This window comes from Leptonychotes weddellii, chromosome 2 (genome assembly GCF_054177405.1).
Source record: "Leptonychotes weddellii isolate Sample4059 chromosome 2, ASM5417740v2, whole genome shotgun sequence".
NCBI classification, from domain to species: domain Eukaryota; kingdom Metazoa; phylum Chordata; class Mammalia; order Carnivora; family Phocidae; genus Leptonychotes; species Leptonychotes weddellii.
The window spans coordinates 177196620-177209969 of record NC_138370.1 but is presented as its reverse complement, the minus strand read 5'-3'; the positions used below and the strand labels follow the sequence as shown (position 1 = coordinate 177209969).

At 59.0% G+C, this 13350-nt stretch overlaps 1 protein-coding gene across 3 annotated transcripts in view; it reads right to left on the bottom strand.

The window, feature by feature from the left end:
* Positions 1–10083, bottom strand: part of ZFYVE28 (zinc finger FYVE-type containing 28) — a 23437-nt gene extending 13354 nt beyond the window's left edge. For 2 of the 3 annotated variants that reach the window (XM_081812766.1, XM_031023219.2), the window contains exons 1-4: positions 9948–10083; positions 7874–8076; positions 6322–6411; positions 4129–4218 (exon numbers count right to left, since the gene is read on the bottom strand). In XM_081812766.1, coding sequence (XP_081668892.1) covers positions 4129–4218; positions 6322–6411; positions 7874–8076; positions 9948–10055 — 491 coding nt within the window. In that variant the 5' untranslated portion in view covers positions 10056–10083. Of the gene's footprint in view, positions 1–1176; positions 2415–4128; positions 4219–6321; positions 6412–7873; positions 8077–9947 lie in introns of those variants that run through there. The other variant, XM_081812767.1, reaches the window with a different exon arrangement.
* Positions 10084–13350: the final 3267 nt, after the last annotated feature.

Here is a 13350-nt window from a genome sequence, read left to right as displayed (position 1 = left end):
GGGGGAGGGAGGGACAGGTGTAGAGGTTGAAGCAGAGGCCAGGGTTGGACCAGCAGCAGAAAGGGGGTAGTGAAGGGAGACTTCCAGGCAGGCCCAAGTAACCAGGTCCACGCCGATGGGGCCACTCACTGGGCGCTGCCTCTGGAGATTCTGTTAATGTCTTCATTCACTTATATCTTAATGTCTTAAGATAAATCCCCAAAAGTGAACCAGTTTGTCACATTCGGAACCTTGTGGAGACTCAGTTTCCCCCAGGACATGTGTCCCCAGCGTCCCCACCCCCAGTGGGGACGTGATGCTAAGTCAGGGGGACCAGGACCAGGGGCGCAGGGGAAGCGTGGGTGGTGGGGCCCAGGGCCCAGGGCCCAGGGCGGGCATCCGAGCTGGCTGGTGTGGAGAAGACCAAACCCCTCTCCAGCCCCGTGGACACCCTGCACTGGTCCGACTGGCCTCCTAAACCTCCAGACCCCCCCACGGCCCTCCCCCCATCCCTGCCAATCTCTCAGGGCTCGGCTTACCACCTCTGCCTCAGGCAGGCCTCCCCAGGGCCACAGAACCCAGTGGTCATCAGGCAGGGGCAGGGCTGGGTCGTGCCCCCTCTGGCCGCTTAGCGCCTGTCTCCTCATCTGTGATGGGGCCAGAGATGCCATGCCACCTCAGAGGGTGTGTTGTTCCTGGAATAGCTCAGAGCAGGGCGTGTGGGAAGGGGCTGGAGCTCCTGAAGGCAGGGCGAGGGCCTGGAGCAGTAGAGAGGCTTCACCCCCAGACCCCTCTGTTCTCAGTGCTCCCTGAGTATCACCTGGAGTCCCAGGAACACACACCACAGATGTGACCCAGGAAGCCTGCTGTTCCAAGAGTTGGCCTCAGTGCCACACGGGTCCCATGGCCTGCCCCTTCTCCCTCCAGCAGAAGGTGCTGCCTCCGCCCCTTTGCCTGCCCGGCCCCCACCCCAGCTTCCAGAGTTTGCTCCAGCACCGGGGAGCCGCCCCTCATGCTCGCAGCTCTTGTCCTCTCTAGAGGGTTTCTGCCCAAGGTCCTATCCTACCCCAGCAACCAGAACACTCCACGGCAACTGCTTCTCTCCTACCTGTGCACCTGCCCCGTGGGCGTCCTGCTACCCCTGGGGACAAGCACAGGGCCAGGTATAGGACCGAGCAAGTCCCGGCCCCACCTTGTGCAGCTGTGGCGCTGCCGTGGACAATGAGGGAGGAGGGGGGCTTCTGGCGCCGGGGGAAGTGACCCTAAGGGGGCAGCTCTGGCAACAGCTGCTCACCGCTCTACTCCTCCTTCCGAAGGATGGAGAATTCCAGTTACAGCCTCATGTGCCCTAGAGCCCGCACAGCCTGGCTCTGAGGGAGGGCTGCTGACGCTCTGAGGTGGACCTGGGGTGGCCATCATGCAGCCGTCCTCCTGGCCCAGCCAAGCCCAGCACCTCTGCTCCCTAAATTCTGGGCTTCGGGCCCCTGCATCAGCTCCTACTTCCTGGCGGGCCTCCCTGCACCTGCTCTCCCTTCACTCCAACTCCAAAACCTGCCTCACTTAGCTGTGACTCAGAGCCTTCCCTCCTGTCCTGGGGGATTCCAAGGGCACCCCACACGGTGCTGCCAGGAAGGGGGCACAGGGACAAAGGCCCAGCCCTTGGGGCCCTCACTCTCCCTCCCAGGACCAGGGGACAGAGAAGGAGCAGAAGTTCAGATGTCCACAGGGCAGCAGCAGTCTGCAAACAGGGCGCAGTGAATCAGGTCAGGGAGAAGTGGCCTCGGGGGGCTGCTCGGTGAGAGTGGGAAGGCCTGAGAGCACGGTCCATGACCACCGGGTCCGGGCCAGCGCCAACAGCTAGGCTGGTAAAGGCTGAACAAACTCGCTCAGCAGGCTCGCGTGTGAGAACCTGGACACCACGCACTCAGGCTGTCTGATGCCTCGTCTTTATTCTAAATGGGTTTTATTTTAAACTGACTGAGAGAGTCTGAGCACTTCCATGAAGATTAGAATAGGTTCCGTCCAAGACAGCGCAAGTCCCTCGTGTCCCCGGACGAGCCTCCGAGGGGCCACGCGGCTCATCAGAGCACGCCGGTCAGTGTGCACCCACACCAGCATCCATGTGCACTGTAAGGCGGCTCCAAAGGAAAGCCAGCCTGGGAACCCCACCAGCGTGACGACATCCCTGCCCCGGGCTCAGTGGTGGGGGGCGCTGGATCCTGAGCTTCAAGCACTCGCCAAGGAGTTTTAGAAAAGAAACACAGCCAGGCCAGGGTCTCAGGGCTTCCGGAAAAGCAGCCTGTGAACCGTGTGACGCAGAGGAAGGGGACAAAGCCCGCTCTGCTCACAAACCCGCGGCCCAGGCCCGTAGAAGCAAGGCCCCGGCTCAAAGCAGCGTTGTCTTCGACATGAGTGTGGCCGCAGAGAGCCGTTGCCTAGAAAGCAAACGATGTGACAAAATCGTGCGGCCCACTGAGGGCCCACTTTGGGCCAGGCCACCAGAGCTGGCCCTAAGGGACATCTGTCCTCTGCCTCCCTCAGCTTCAGGTGAAGGCAGATTCTAGCGATTAAGGCAATTGTAAAGTGTGGGCGTTCTGGCGAGCTGGGACGCGCTCCTGCTTTCCCTGACGGGTAAACTCGGGGAGGAGACAGTCTCTCAGGGAAAAGGACAATGGTAGGAAGGGCTGGAGGCGCCAGGCCGGGGGTCCTAGCAGAGAGACCGCCGGGGAAGGTGGCTCTGAGGACACAGCCAGGCCAAGGAGAGCGGGGCGCAGCCGCCCTCATGCCCAGCCCGGGGGAAGCGGGGTGTGGGCGGAGGGCCGGCCCTTACTCTAGAGCGGTGCTCGGGCTTCCCTGAGGTCCCGGCTCCTCTTCCCAGCTCTCCGTCCCCCGAGCCTCTGCACTTTGGGTCTCTTTGCCATTTGACCTCCAGGGTCCCAGGGCAGCAGAAGGTGCTTCTGGCCCATCCAGGATGGGGTCTGCCCTGCTGGCTCCCGCATGCCTTCTGCATGAAGCTCGACCTGTCCCGCTCCCTGTGCTTGAGGGAAGCCCCTCCGCCCAGAAGCTGGCCCCATCCTGCTGCACCGCCCCTGCCCCCCACCGCTCCCACCACTGCACCCCCGTTTCCCAAGGAGGGGGTCCTGTGCCTGGACCAGTCCTGGCCTGTGTCCACCCCACACTCTCCCAGGCCGCTTCACTGACGACGGCATCTACAATTAGCATCTGCCCCGAGGACCCTGGTACCGCTCTCTGCCCAGCTCCACACCTGCACACCAGCTGCCCACTGGGCCCCGCCCCAGTGGCCAGCCCTACAGGCCTCTCCGCTGGGCTCCCTGTGGCCCATTCACCCTCCTCCTCCTCCCCCTGTGGCCACCCGCCCCACCTCCCCTCGCCTGGCAAGAGGCAAGGGCGTCCCTGTCTGGGAGTCAGGGTGTGGCTGAGCAACAGTGGACCTAGCCCAGAACACCCGGGCTCCGACCTCGGCCCCAAGAAGCTCTGAGCACTCAGCAGGTGACCGAGCACCTCCTGCCTTGGGGTACACAAGGCCTAACCCCACGTGCTGGCCGACACCTCTGAGCCCACAGGACCCCAGAGGCCTGAGCCTGAGCTCCGCTGCTCTCGCGGCTCGCACTCTGCACCCAGCAGGAGAGGCTCTGCCTGGGCACGCCCCCACTGCCAGAACAGCTGCACCCCACCTGCTCTCCACCTGCTAGGTCTCATCTCACCCCCCACCAGCCTGTGAACGATTCAGGTAAGCCCCTCCCATCGCCCCACAGGAGCCAGGGGCCTCCTCCCACAGCCCACGCTGGGCACTCTGCTCCTGCGTGTGCCCCACGTGGTTCCACATGGTGTGTGGGGCGCTCCTCCCCTGGGCTGCGAGCATAGGTGACTGTCCATCTCACCTGTCCAGTTGGGTGTTGGGTGTCCAGCCATCTCGTACTATCTAGGGTGGGGGATCCCTCCCTCACCCTCAGAACACCTGATGAGGGGCGACAGCAGGCCTGCTTGGTACCGTGTGGGTGGCCGAGCAGCCACCTGTTGGGGGTGTGAGTGCCAGCCATCAACACCCAGAGGGGCCCAGCACTGTCTTACTCCACAGTCCTGCTAGGCTTCTGCCCAATGGCTGTCCCGGGCGGGAGGAACACTCACCACACGATGGCCAACCTGGGGATGGTAAACATGAGGGCTGGTTCGTAGTCGTCAATCATGTCCTGGGTCAGGTACCCGAAGTCCAGGGCCCTGGCCGAGGGACAGAGAGCAAGAAGGGTGACTCCTGCCCACCTGCATCCACTGTGGCCCACTCCACCCTCACCTGCGTCTGTGCTCAGTAGATGGTCAGGAAGGTGACAAGGGCCACACTCTGCTCCAGAAGGCCCGAGCAGAGGTGGCTGGTGCTTACCCTTCCCCCATCTTCCCACCTGCCTGATCCCATCTCTGGGACAGAAGGTGCAGGGAGGAGGAAGGTGTGCTTGCTGAGGGGGGGCTCACGGGGCAGCGATGGTGTCCGGCAAATAAAACACAAAAGCTTATCCCGCCATGGGCTTACTTAGCCACAAAATTGAAACAGCTCAAGTGGCAAAATAAACGTGGAACAAAAACACTGCCCTGCACAATTTAACACTTTCCTGAGGAACAAACGGCGCTCTCCTGGATTTAGTCTCACGCCCCAGGCAAACACAAGCAGCTTTCTCTACACTCTGTGAGCTGGCGCTGCTCGAATCACATCACGATGGTTCCAAGTAAAACATATATCCCGCCATCTTATTTTTTAGCAAACTGAAATGTCTTTCAACACATAAAGAGTGAATAACCTGCCTTTAATTATGAGGTGATATGAGGCAATTTCAAGACTTCCCTAATACCACAGCACTAGTCAAACAGAACAAACATTCTAGGCTAAATCTTAGTCCCCAAATCCACTCAAAAATCTGACTTTAATTACTCTCCAAGGCATGGCAAAAATACTGATGATTCACGCCACAAAACCTTGTTCAGGAGACCTCCAACCCAGCAAGGGCTCCATCCTAGCCTGTGGAGGTGAGAAAATGAGGAGTTGGGGAGAGGAGGATGGGGGTGAGGGGGTGAGGAGGTGTGGAGGTGAGGAGGGTGGGGAGGTGAAGGAGGTGAGGAGGGTGGGCAAGTATGGTGAGGAGGTATAGAGGTGAGGAAGGTGTGGGGGTGAGGAGGTGTGGAGGTGAGGAGGTCAGGAAGGTGTGGAGGTGAGGAGGGTGAGGAGGTATAGATGTCAAGAAGGCATAGAGATGAGGAAAGTGTGGAGGTGAGGAGGTGTGAAGGTGCAGAAGGTGTGGAGGTGAGGAGAGTGAGGTGTGGAGATGAGGAGATGAGGAAGGTGTGGAGGTGAGGAAAGTGAGGAGGTATAGAGGTCAGGAAGGCATGGAGGTGAAAAAGGTGTGGAGGTGTGGAGGTGAGAAGATGAGGAAAGAATGGAGGTGAGGAGGGTGAGGAGGTACAGAGGTCAGGGAAGCATAGAGGTGTTGAGGTGAGGAGGTGTGGAAATGAGGTGAAGAAGACATGGAGGTGAGGAAGGTGTGAAGGTGAGGAAGGTGTGGAGGTGAGAAGATAAGGAAAGCATGAAGGTGAGGAAGGTATGGAGGTGAGGAGGGGTGAAGGTGAGGAAGGTGGAGGTGAGGAGGTAAGGAGATGTAGAGGTGAAGAGATCAGGAAGGCATGCAGGTGTGGAAGTGATAAAGTAAGGAGGTGAGGAGGTAAGGAGGCGTGGAGGTGAGGAATGTGTGGAGATGAGAAAATGAAAATATGGAGGTGAGGAGGTCAGGAAGGCATGGAGGTGAGGAGGTATAAAGGTGCAGAAGGTTGTAGGTGAGGAGGTGTGGAGGCATGGAGGTGAGGAGGTGATGAAGGTGAGGAGGTGTGAAAATGAGGAGGTGAAGAAGGCATGGAGGTGAGGCGATGTGGAGGTGAGGAGGGTGTGGAGGTGAGGAGGTGTGGAAGTGAGGAGGTGAAGAAGGCACGGAGGTGAGGAAGGTGTAGAGGTAAGGAAGGCCGTGTGATGTGGAGGTGAGGCGGTAAGGAGGTGTGGAGGTGAGGAGGTCAGGAAGGCATGGAAGTGTGGAGGGTGAGGAGGTATAGAGGTGAGGAAGGCAGGGAGGTGAGGCTTCCAGCTCTCCGTGCTCCCTGTGGCGGCTGCTCTGGCACTCTATCGGGTGGGCCCAGAGGAAGGGGATGGTGGGGCTGAGGAAGGAGGCTGTAGGTGTGCACACTAGGGGAAGGCGGACTTGGAAGGGGAAGGGGGCTGGAGGCGTCCCTGCGCCTGCGCTGCCTCAGGGAGGAGCAAGGTCCTGTGGCGGTCAGGGGTGGCCTCACCTCTCCACGGTCTCGCAGAACAGCACGATGACCTCCTGCTGCACATAGTACTCCCTGGGGGACTTCACAGGCACCATGGCGGAGACGTAGCTGCAGACACAGCCAGGGAGGTGAGTGCTGCCCCCGCCACCCACGCATCCCCCCCGAAAAGAGCTGCGTCTCAGATGAAAGCCGAATGTGCTTCAGACGTACAGAGCTTCTGGCACAAGGCATGGCCATCTGCGTTGAAATCAAGGTGCTGGGGCCTAGTCCAGCACCTGCGGGACCCGCAGCCCCGCCCCGCCTGGGTGCCGGCCTTCGTGGGCACGTGAGTGGATGGATGCGCGTGCAAGTGGGTGAAGACCACAGGGCGGGGGAGGCCAGCGCTGGGCGGGGCACAGGGGCCTCCTGGGCAAGCGACACCTTGTCCCACCCTTCCCCAGGTGAGAACACGTCTCTTTGCTTCTAACTCCCCAGCCCTGATTTTTTCTTGTTATAAAAGCTTCTTTGGGACCTGGACAAGCCAGAAAAGGATACAGAAGGAGAAACATCGTCTGTGCTCCCGCCTCCCGGAGGGCACTGCCTTCATATCTAGGTTGCTTTCGTCGGCTTACACGACGGACAATTTATACTAACTGCAAGCACCATGGACGTGGATTTTGGGTCCTGCTTTTTCTCGCCTAACCGCGAGCGTCTCCGTGTCTGTGGGAGCTGGTGGTGTGCCTGCCCCCCAGTCCTGGGCTCTCCAAAGCCCTGCGAGGTGGCCCCCAGGCCCCGCCTGTGTCCTCTAAGGAAGGAGCAGGTGAGTGCAGCCCGAGGGGGGCAGGAGGCACTGGCTGGAGAGGGGGGTGGGCTCCACCTTGGCTCCCCAGGCTGGGGACAGCAGCAGGCAGGAGGGGACAGCTGGGGCACACGACGGGTGGGGGTGGAGGGCGCTGTGTGATCCTAACCTGGGGAGGTGCCCTCGCCTTCACCCCAGGGAGCTGGAGTGTCCCCGTGTCCAAGAGCCACAGCCACCCCGCCCTTGCTCCGTGTCCTGGATCTGAGCACATGAAGGTGGGGGAGGTGATGCTTGGGGTGTTTGTGCAGGGAGCGGATGAACAGATAGGGTGAAGGGGGCAGCTGGTGACCAACAAGCCCCGTTCGGTGAGCCCAGGCACTGGCGGGAGGCGAGGCAGGAAGCGAGGTGGGAAGCGAAGCGGGAGGCGAGGCAGGCGGTCAGAGGCAGGAGGCGAGGCAGGAGGGGAGCAGCAGAGCCTCGGGCAGGCGGCATGGGTGGAGGCTGGAAGTGGCACGTCCACTCCGGGTGACTGCTACTGGCAGGAACGTCCCGGGTCTTTCGAGCTGGGGTGCATCAGGGAGAGGCAGAGGAGGTGGGCTGGACCCCTGGAAAGGTCACCCAGCCTGACCCCCACACCCCCCACCTCGTGTGTCCAGGGTTAACTACACGGACTGATGGCCCTGAACCAGTCCCGGCTCCTCCCTCCGCGCATCCGTCCAGCTTGAAACACCGCGACATGTGCAGGGGGCTGGCGCCTCCCCCAGACTCATAAAGCAAAGGCCTCAGGGTCACCTCAGCTCGAACTCGGCAAACAGGACGTCGAAGTGCCTCAGCGCCTCCCTCATCTTCTCCGTGTAGGTGTTGAGGTCCCGCAGCGCCTGATCGCGGAGGGCACCCCGCACATCCTCCAGGCTGCGGGTCAGCTCCTTGGCCAGTGGGCGCATGGCCATGCTCTCCAGCTCGCGGTTCATGATGATGGAGCCGGCGGCCAGGCACTGCGGGCAGAGAACACGGGTCAGGAGAGGCCTGGGAGTGACCGGCATCAGAGCTGGTTCCAGGGGGCCCCCTGGAGCTTGACCGGCTGGGGTCCTCCCCTCCATTCTACAGAGAGCAGGTGCTCTAAGGGCCAGCCCTGAGGACGGTGGGACAGGAAGGCAGGGGAGTGGTGGCCAGGCCAAGGCGTGCCCATCATCCCCAAGACCCCTCCCCGAGGCTCCTCTCCTGGGAACAGCCCCACTTCACACCCTGGGCCAAGCGTCTCGGGGACGTCCACCTGCTCTCTCCTGGTCTCTACTTAACCCAGAGCAGCCGTAGCTCTGACGACAAATGCTCTCCCTGAGACAGTCTGCACACGGATCCAGAGGCAGGCAGGGAGGGGAAGTCCAACCGGGACTCTTGGGTCTGGGGGCTCCGTGCTGGGGGCCCTGGTCCTGACTCCTGCCCCCTTCCGCCCAGCCCACAGCTGGGTGCTGGATGCCCAGGAGCGCCTCAACACCACATTCATGGCCACACTTCCGGCACGAGGCACTGGGGGCTGACCATGCTCCCCAAGACCGCTGACCTTTCTAGGAAGTAAAGATACCTCGCGTCCACAAATGCTCACTGACCTTCCACTGAGCCGAGACTCATCAGTGTGGGACTCCCAGCTCCTGGGCAGTAGGAGGGACCCTCTGTGCCCACAAATCCACCCACACCTGTCCCGGGCAGCGGGGGGCAGATCGCAGGCCTGCGCGGCTGCATGCATCACCCCAGCATGTTCCACACGTCCAGTGACATGGGGTGCTCATCAGACCTGGGTCCTGGCTGAGGGGTGGCTGTGCAATCCCCACTTGGGGCTGTGGTGATGTGGGGCCCCCTGCCCGCCTCAGGCCTGCACTCGTCAACCGCTAACCCGGTCAGCAGTGACCCAGAGATGACCTGGGGCGAGAAGCACTTTCCTGGGGGGCAGAGTGCAGCGTTGCTGATTTCCCCACTCCCCTGGAGGGGAGCATGGAGCTGGCTGGCCCCAGGGCTGGCCCGCACAGGGGAGACGATTCCCTGAGTGCCACCGGGCACGGGACCTGCATCATGTCACAGCTCCACAGCTGTCCCTGTCCCTGGAACTCACTCTATGGCAGGGAAAACCGAGATGGGGCAGGGACAGCCTGCCTGGGGCCCCCTGCACCAATCAAAGTGTGGGCAAGGATGCCTTCCTACCAGGCGGGTCAGAGGGGTGGGGCGGAGGACAGACGGGCCCAGGGCCAGGCGGTGCCAGAGGAAGACGTGGCATCCCAGGGACTCATCGGGAGCGAGGCCGAGGGGGCACAGGCGTCACGCTGAGAACCTCAGCAGGGACAAGGGAGGGGTCGCAAGGTGGGGCCACGGACAATAGCTGGCTGGGGGGAGGCGGGTCCTGCCACCATGGGGCAGGCACCCTCCTCTCAGGCTGCAGTCCCCCCAGTGGGAGAGGAGGAGGGAGGTCTGAGGGGCGGATGAGGGGTGCTCCAGTAAGGCCTTGAATGCAGCCCCCAGCCCCGTGGGCAAGGATGCCCCCCCGTCAGTGGGCGAGGGAAGTGCTGCTCCCAAAGCTGGTAAGAACCCCCTGTGGGCCCTTCACATCTGGGGGCCTGAGAACCTCCCAGAAATCGCTCGATAAGCTTCGTGTCCATATTTGCATGTATAGATCTGGGGAGCAGGCTCAGGGCTTTCCCAGACCCTCAAAGGGGCGAGCGGCCTCAGGCTCAGAATGCACCGTCCATAACCCCTGGCAGGTGGGTTATGACCCCATGAAGGGGGAGACACCAGGTCCCTAACCCCCGCAGGTGCACATGGGGGAGCTGCACAGTGCCCCACACTGTGACCCCGGACCCAGGCGGCTGCCTGCTACCTCAGCACCGAACCACAGCTGGCCTGCCAGGTTGTCGTGCCGGATTTCCTCAGGGAACTTGACGCAGAAATCCCGCGGGGCTCGGTCCTGGGGGATGCATACGTCCATGATCTGATTAATGATGTTTAACACGTTGTCCTGAAACAGAAACAAGAAAGTGTGCTAAGACGAGGATGATACAGTAACACACCCCTGCTTGCTCTGCAATGGCTACAAAAAGTTCAAATGCTCCAGAAGCATCTAGAGTGGACGTCCTGCCTCCCCCTGCCTCCCTGGTCCTGCTGCTCACGCTCACAGAGGCTAGGCACGCGTGGAGGCCGGGGGAGCCTCCCCACTACCACGAACCCACGAGCGGCTGCTGACCCACACCCAGGCTCCCTGCAGCCCAGGCCACAGGGACTGTCCTCGAACAGCTCTCTGAATACCTGTACGTGAATCTCTTACAACAGAGCTCGAGCAATGGCATGGCTATGTGGACGGACACACAAGAAGTTGATTTTACTGCTCTGCTGCTCCTACTAACATCACAAGCCCACGTCGTCCAGGGCATGGTCACAGCACAGACAAGATAGCTGTCAGGGAAGGACACCACCGGGAGACTGTCTGCAAACCAGCCTTCTCCAAGCCCACCACACAGCGCTCCAAGGCCCGTCCGTCATCCATGTGAGGAAAAGGGCCTCCTCGCCCAGCAACCACAGGAGCCTCCACAGTCGGGGCCGGGGCAAAGCCGCCACCCTCTCTGGACCTCCATTTACTCCCGTGTAGATGGCCGGGCACAGCCGGCCCCTGCTCCTTGGCCCAGGCAGCATCCCCTCAGACTCCTCTGGAACCAGAGATCAATCAGCTGGCAAGGAAGAGGTGCTTCCTCCCTTCCGGGAGGCGGAGACTCTGACTTCACCCCTCACGGCTGTGCACCTGGGGCAGGCTGCTTAACTTCTCTGATCCTCCAGACAGTCCCCAAAAAGAGCCCAGGATTCCCGGACTGTCAGTCAGGCCGTGTGAGCTGGGTCTGTAAAACCTGGAGAACTCGCTGCTTCCTGGTCTGCCGGCCACTGACGGCGTCTCTAATTTTCCACTCCCAGGAACAATGCTGCCGTCAGGCTGTGGGGCGTGACACTCCGAGTGTTCAGTTATGTCCTTAGGATCCACTCGTTTCCAAAAGCGGAGCCACAAAGTCAAGAGTATGCAGTGCATTTACGGGTCTGGTTACAACCCAGCAAGCTGCTTTCCAGAAAGACGGCCCTAGCTGATGCTCTCGCCCTTGGCAATTTCATATCTCAACACCTCTCCTTTCTGCCCTCTGAGGCTCGACTTCCATTTTTATTAGGAAGTAGATATGAACAGTCACCACAAGTGGGAAGCATGACCTTTCTAATGTAAAACGTCAGCACACTGAGCTCTGACAACACAAAAAATAAAAATAAAATTCAACCAGCATCAAGCGTACCATGACTTCTTTTTTTCTTATAAATGGGTTTTTTAAAAAGATTTTATTTATTTATTTGAGAGAGAGAGCATGAGAGGGGGGAGGGTCAGAGGGAGAAGCAGACTCCCCGCTGAGCAGGGTCTGATGCGGGACTCCATCCTGGGACTCCAGTTTAAAAGGCTTTCGGGGGCACCTGGGGGGCTCAGTCATTAAGTGTCTGCCTTTGGCTCAGGTCATGGTCCCAGGGTCCTGGGATTGAGCCCCGCATTGGGCTCCCTGAACAGTGGGAAGCCTGCTTCTCCCTCTCCCACTCCCCCTGCTTGTGTTCCCTCTCTTGCTGTGTCTCTCTCTGTCAAATAAATAAATAAAAATCTTAAAAAAAAAAAAAAAGGCTTTCTGGGCAGGAAGGCCCCTTTCTCGTGATTCAACAAACTAATGAACAATCAACGCCATCAAAACCGTTAGCGCCCAGGCAACATCCGCTCCCAGAAAGAGCCAGGGCTGGTGGGGGGCTTGCAGGACATCAGCACCTGAGGGCGAGGGCAGGTCTCCTTCTGTTCTGACAGGTCCCCTGTGCCCAGCAAACATCTGCAGGGACCTCTGATTCCAGCCAAGGCAGAGGAACAGGAACCAAATCGACCTCCCTCGAACGATGACCGCAGTAATGGGGAAAGTAAGACAATGGTTCTCAAGACACTGGCCATCAGGCAGCCAAGTGGCCCCAAGGGAAGAGAAACAGGCAAGGCAAGAGCTGTGACTGGCTGGCTCATGACCTTGAGCGACCTTTCAAAAGGTCCTGGCCTGGAGGGCGGGCAAACTGGCGGGACCCAGCAAACGCCCTCACTGAAGAGAAGAGCTGACGGTCCAAGGGACTGAGGAAGCTAGAATCAAGAGAAGAGAGAGCTGGCCAGAGAAAACCCCGCAGGCCTGGGAGCAGAGAATGGACACAGGCCGGCAAGACCAGGAAGGAGGCGAGGACACCATACAGGGAGCCGTTCACAGAGCTCAGAGAGCTATTCATGGGGCGCTAGGCAGAGCAACCAAAAATGTCTTGCCTCAGTGGGCAGGGTGATTAGCCCCAGACTGAACTCAGCTCTGACCCCCACCTAACATCTCAAAAAACAGGATCCAAGAGGATCAGACCATTTGTAAGTAACCAAACTGCATTACAAAACTAAGGTCAAAGAGACTTAACAGGAATACAAAAATACTCAGCTCCCAGAAGGCCAGATTCACAACATCAGGCATTCAATAAAAAAAAATAAATAAAAAAATAACCAAAAAAAACATACCAGGCTTACAAAGAATTAAGAAAACATGACACACGATAAAAAGAAAAACCAAGCCTAGCTGAGGCAGGTGGCACAGTGGCCATCAGGGGACATGGAGATGGCCCTTACAAGTGATTCCTGAATGTTCCAAAAGTTAGCTGAGACCATGAAGACATAAAAAGGACCCAGCTGATCTAGAAATGGAAATCACAATATCTGAGCTGAAAACAAACACACCGGATGAGATTCAGCCCAGATCAGACATTTTGGAAGAAAAGAACAATAAACTTGAAGACAAGCAACTGAAACTCTCCAATGAGCCCGAAAGAGAAATAATAAGACTTCAGGATGTCAGACCTATCATGCAAGATCCAAGAGAAGGAATGGAACAGAAAAAATATTTGAAAGAATTATGGCCAGTTTTTGTCTAATTTAATGACAACTATAAACACAAGGTCCAAAAAGTTCAAAGAACCCAAAGGGCAAGAAACACGAAGAAAATTATAGCAAATCACAGCATGATGAAATGGATAGAAACCAATAAAAAGAGCCCTTACAAGTAGTAAGAGAAAAAAATGCTACCACACAGAACAAAGAGAAGGGTTACCCTGGCTTTCTCAGGAAGAGTGTGCGTGAGAAGGCAGTGGGGCTCCATCTTTTAAGCCCTGAGTAGCTATGAATCCAAGGATCCCTGCTCCGCTGGACA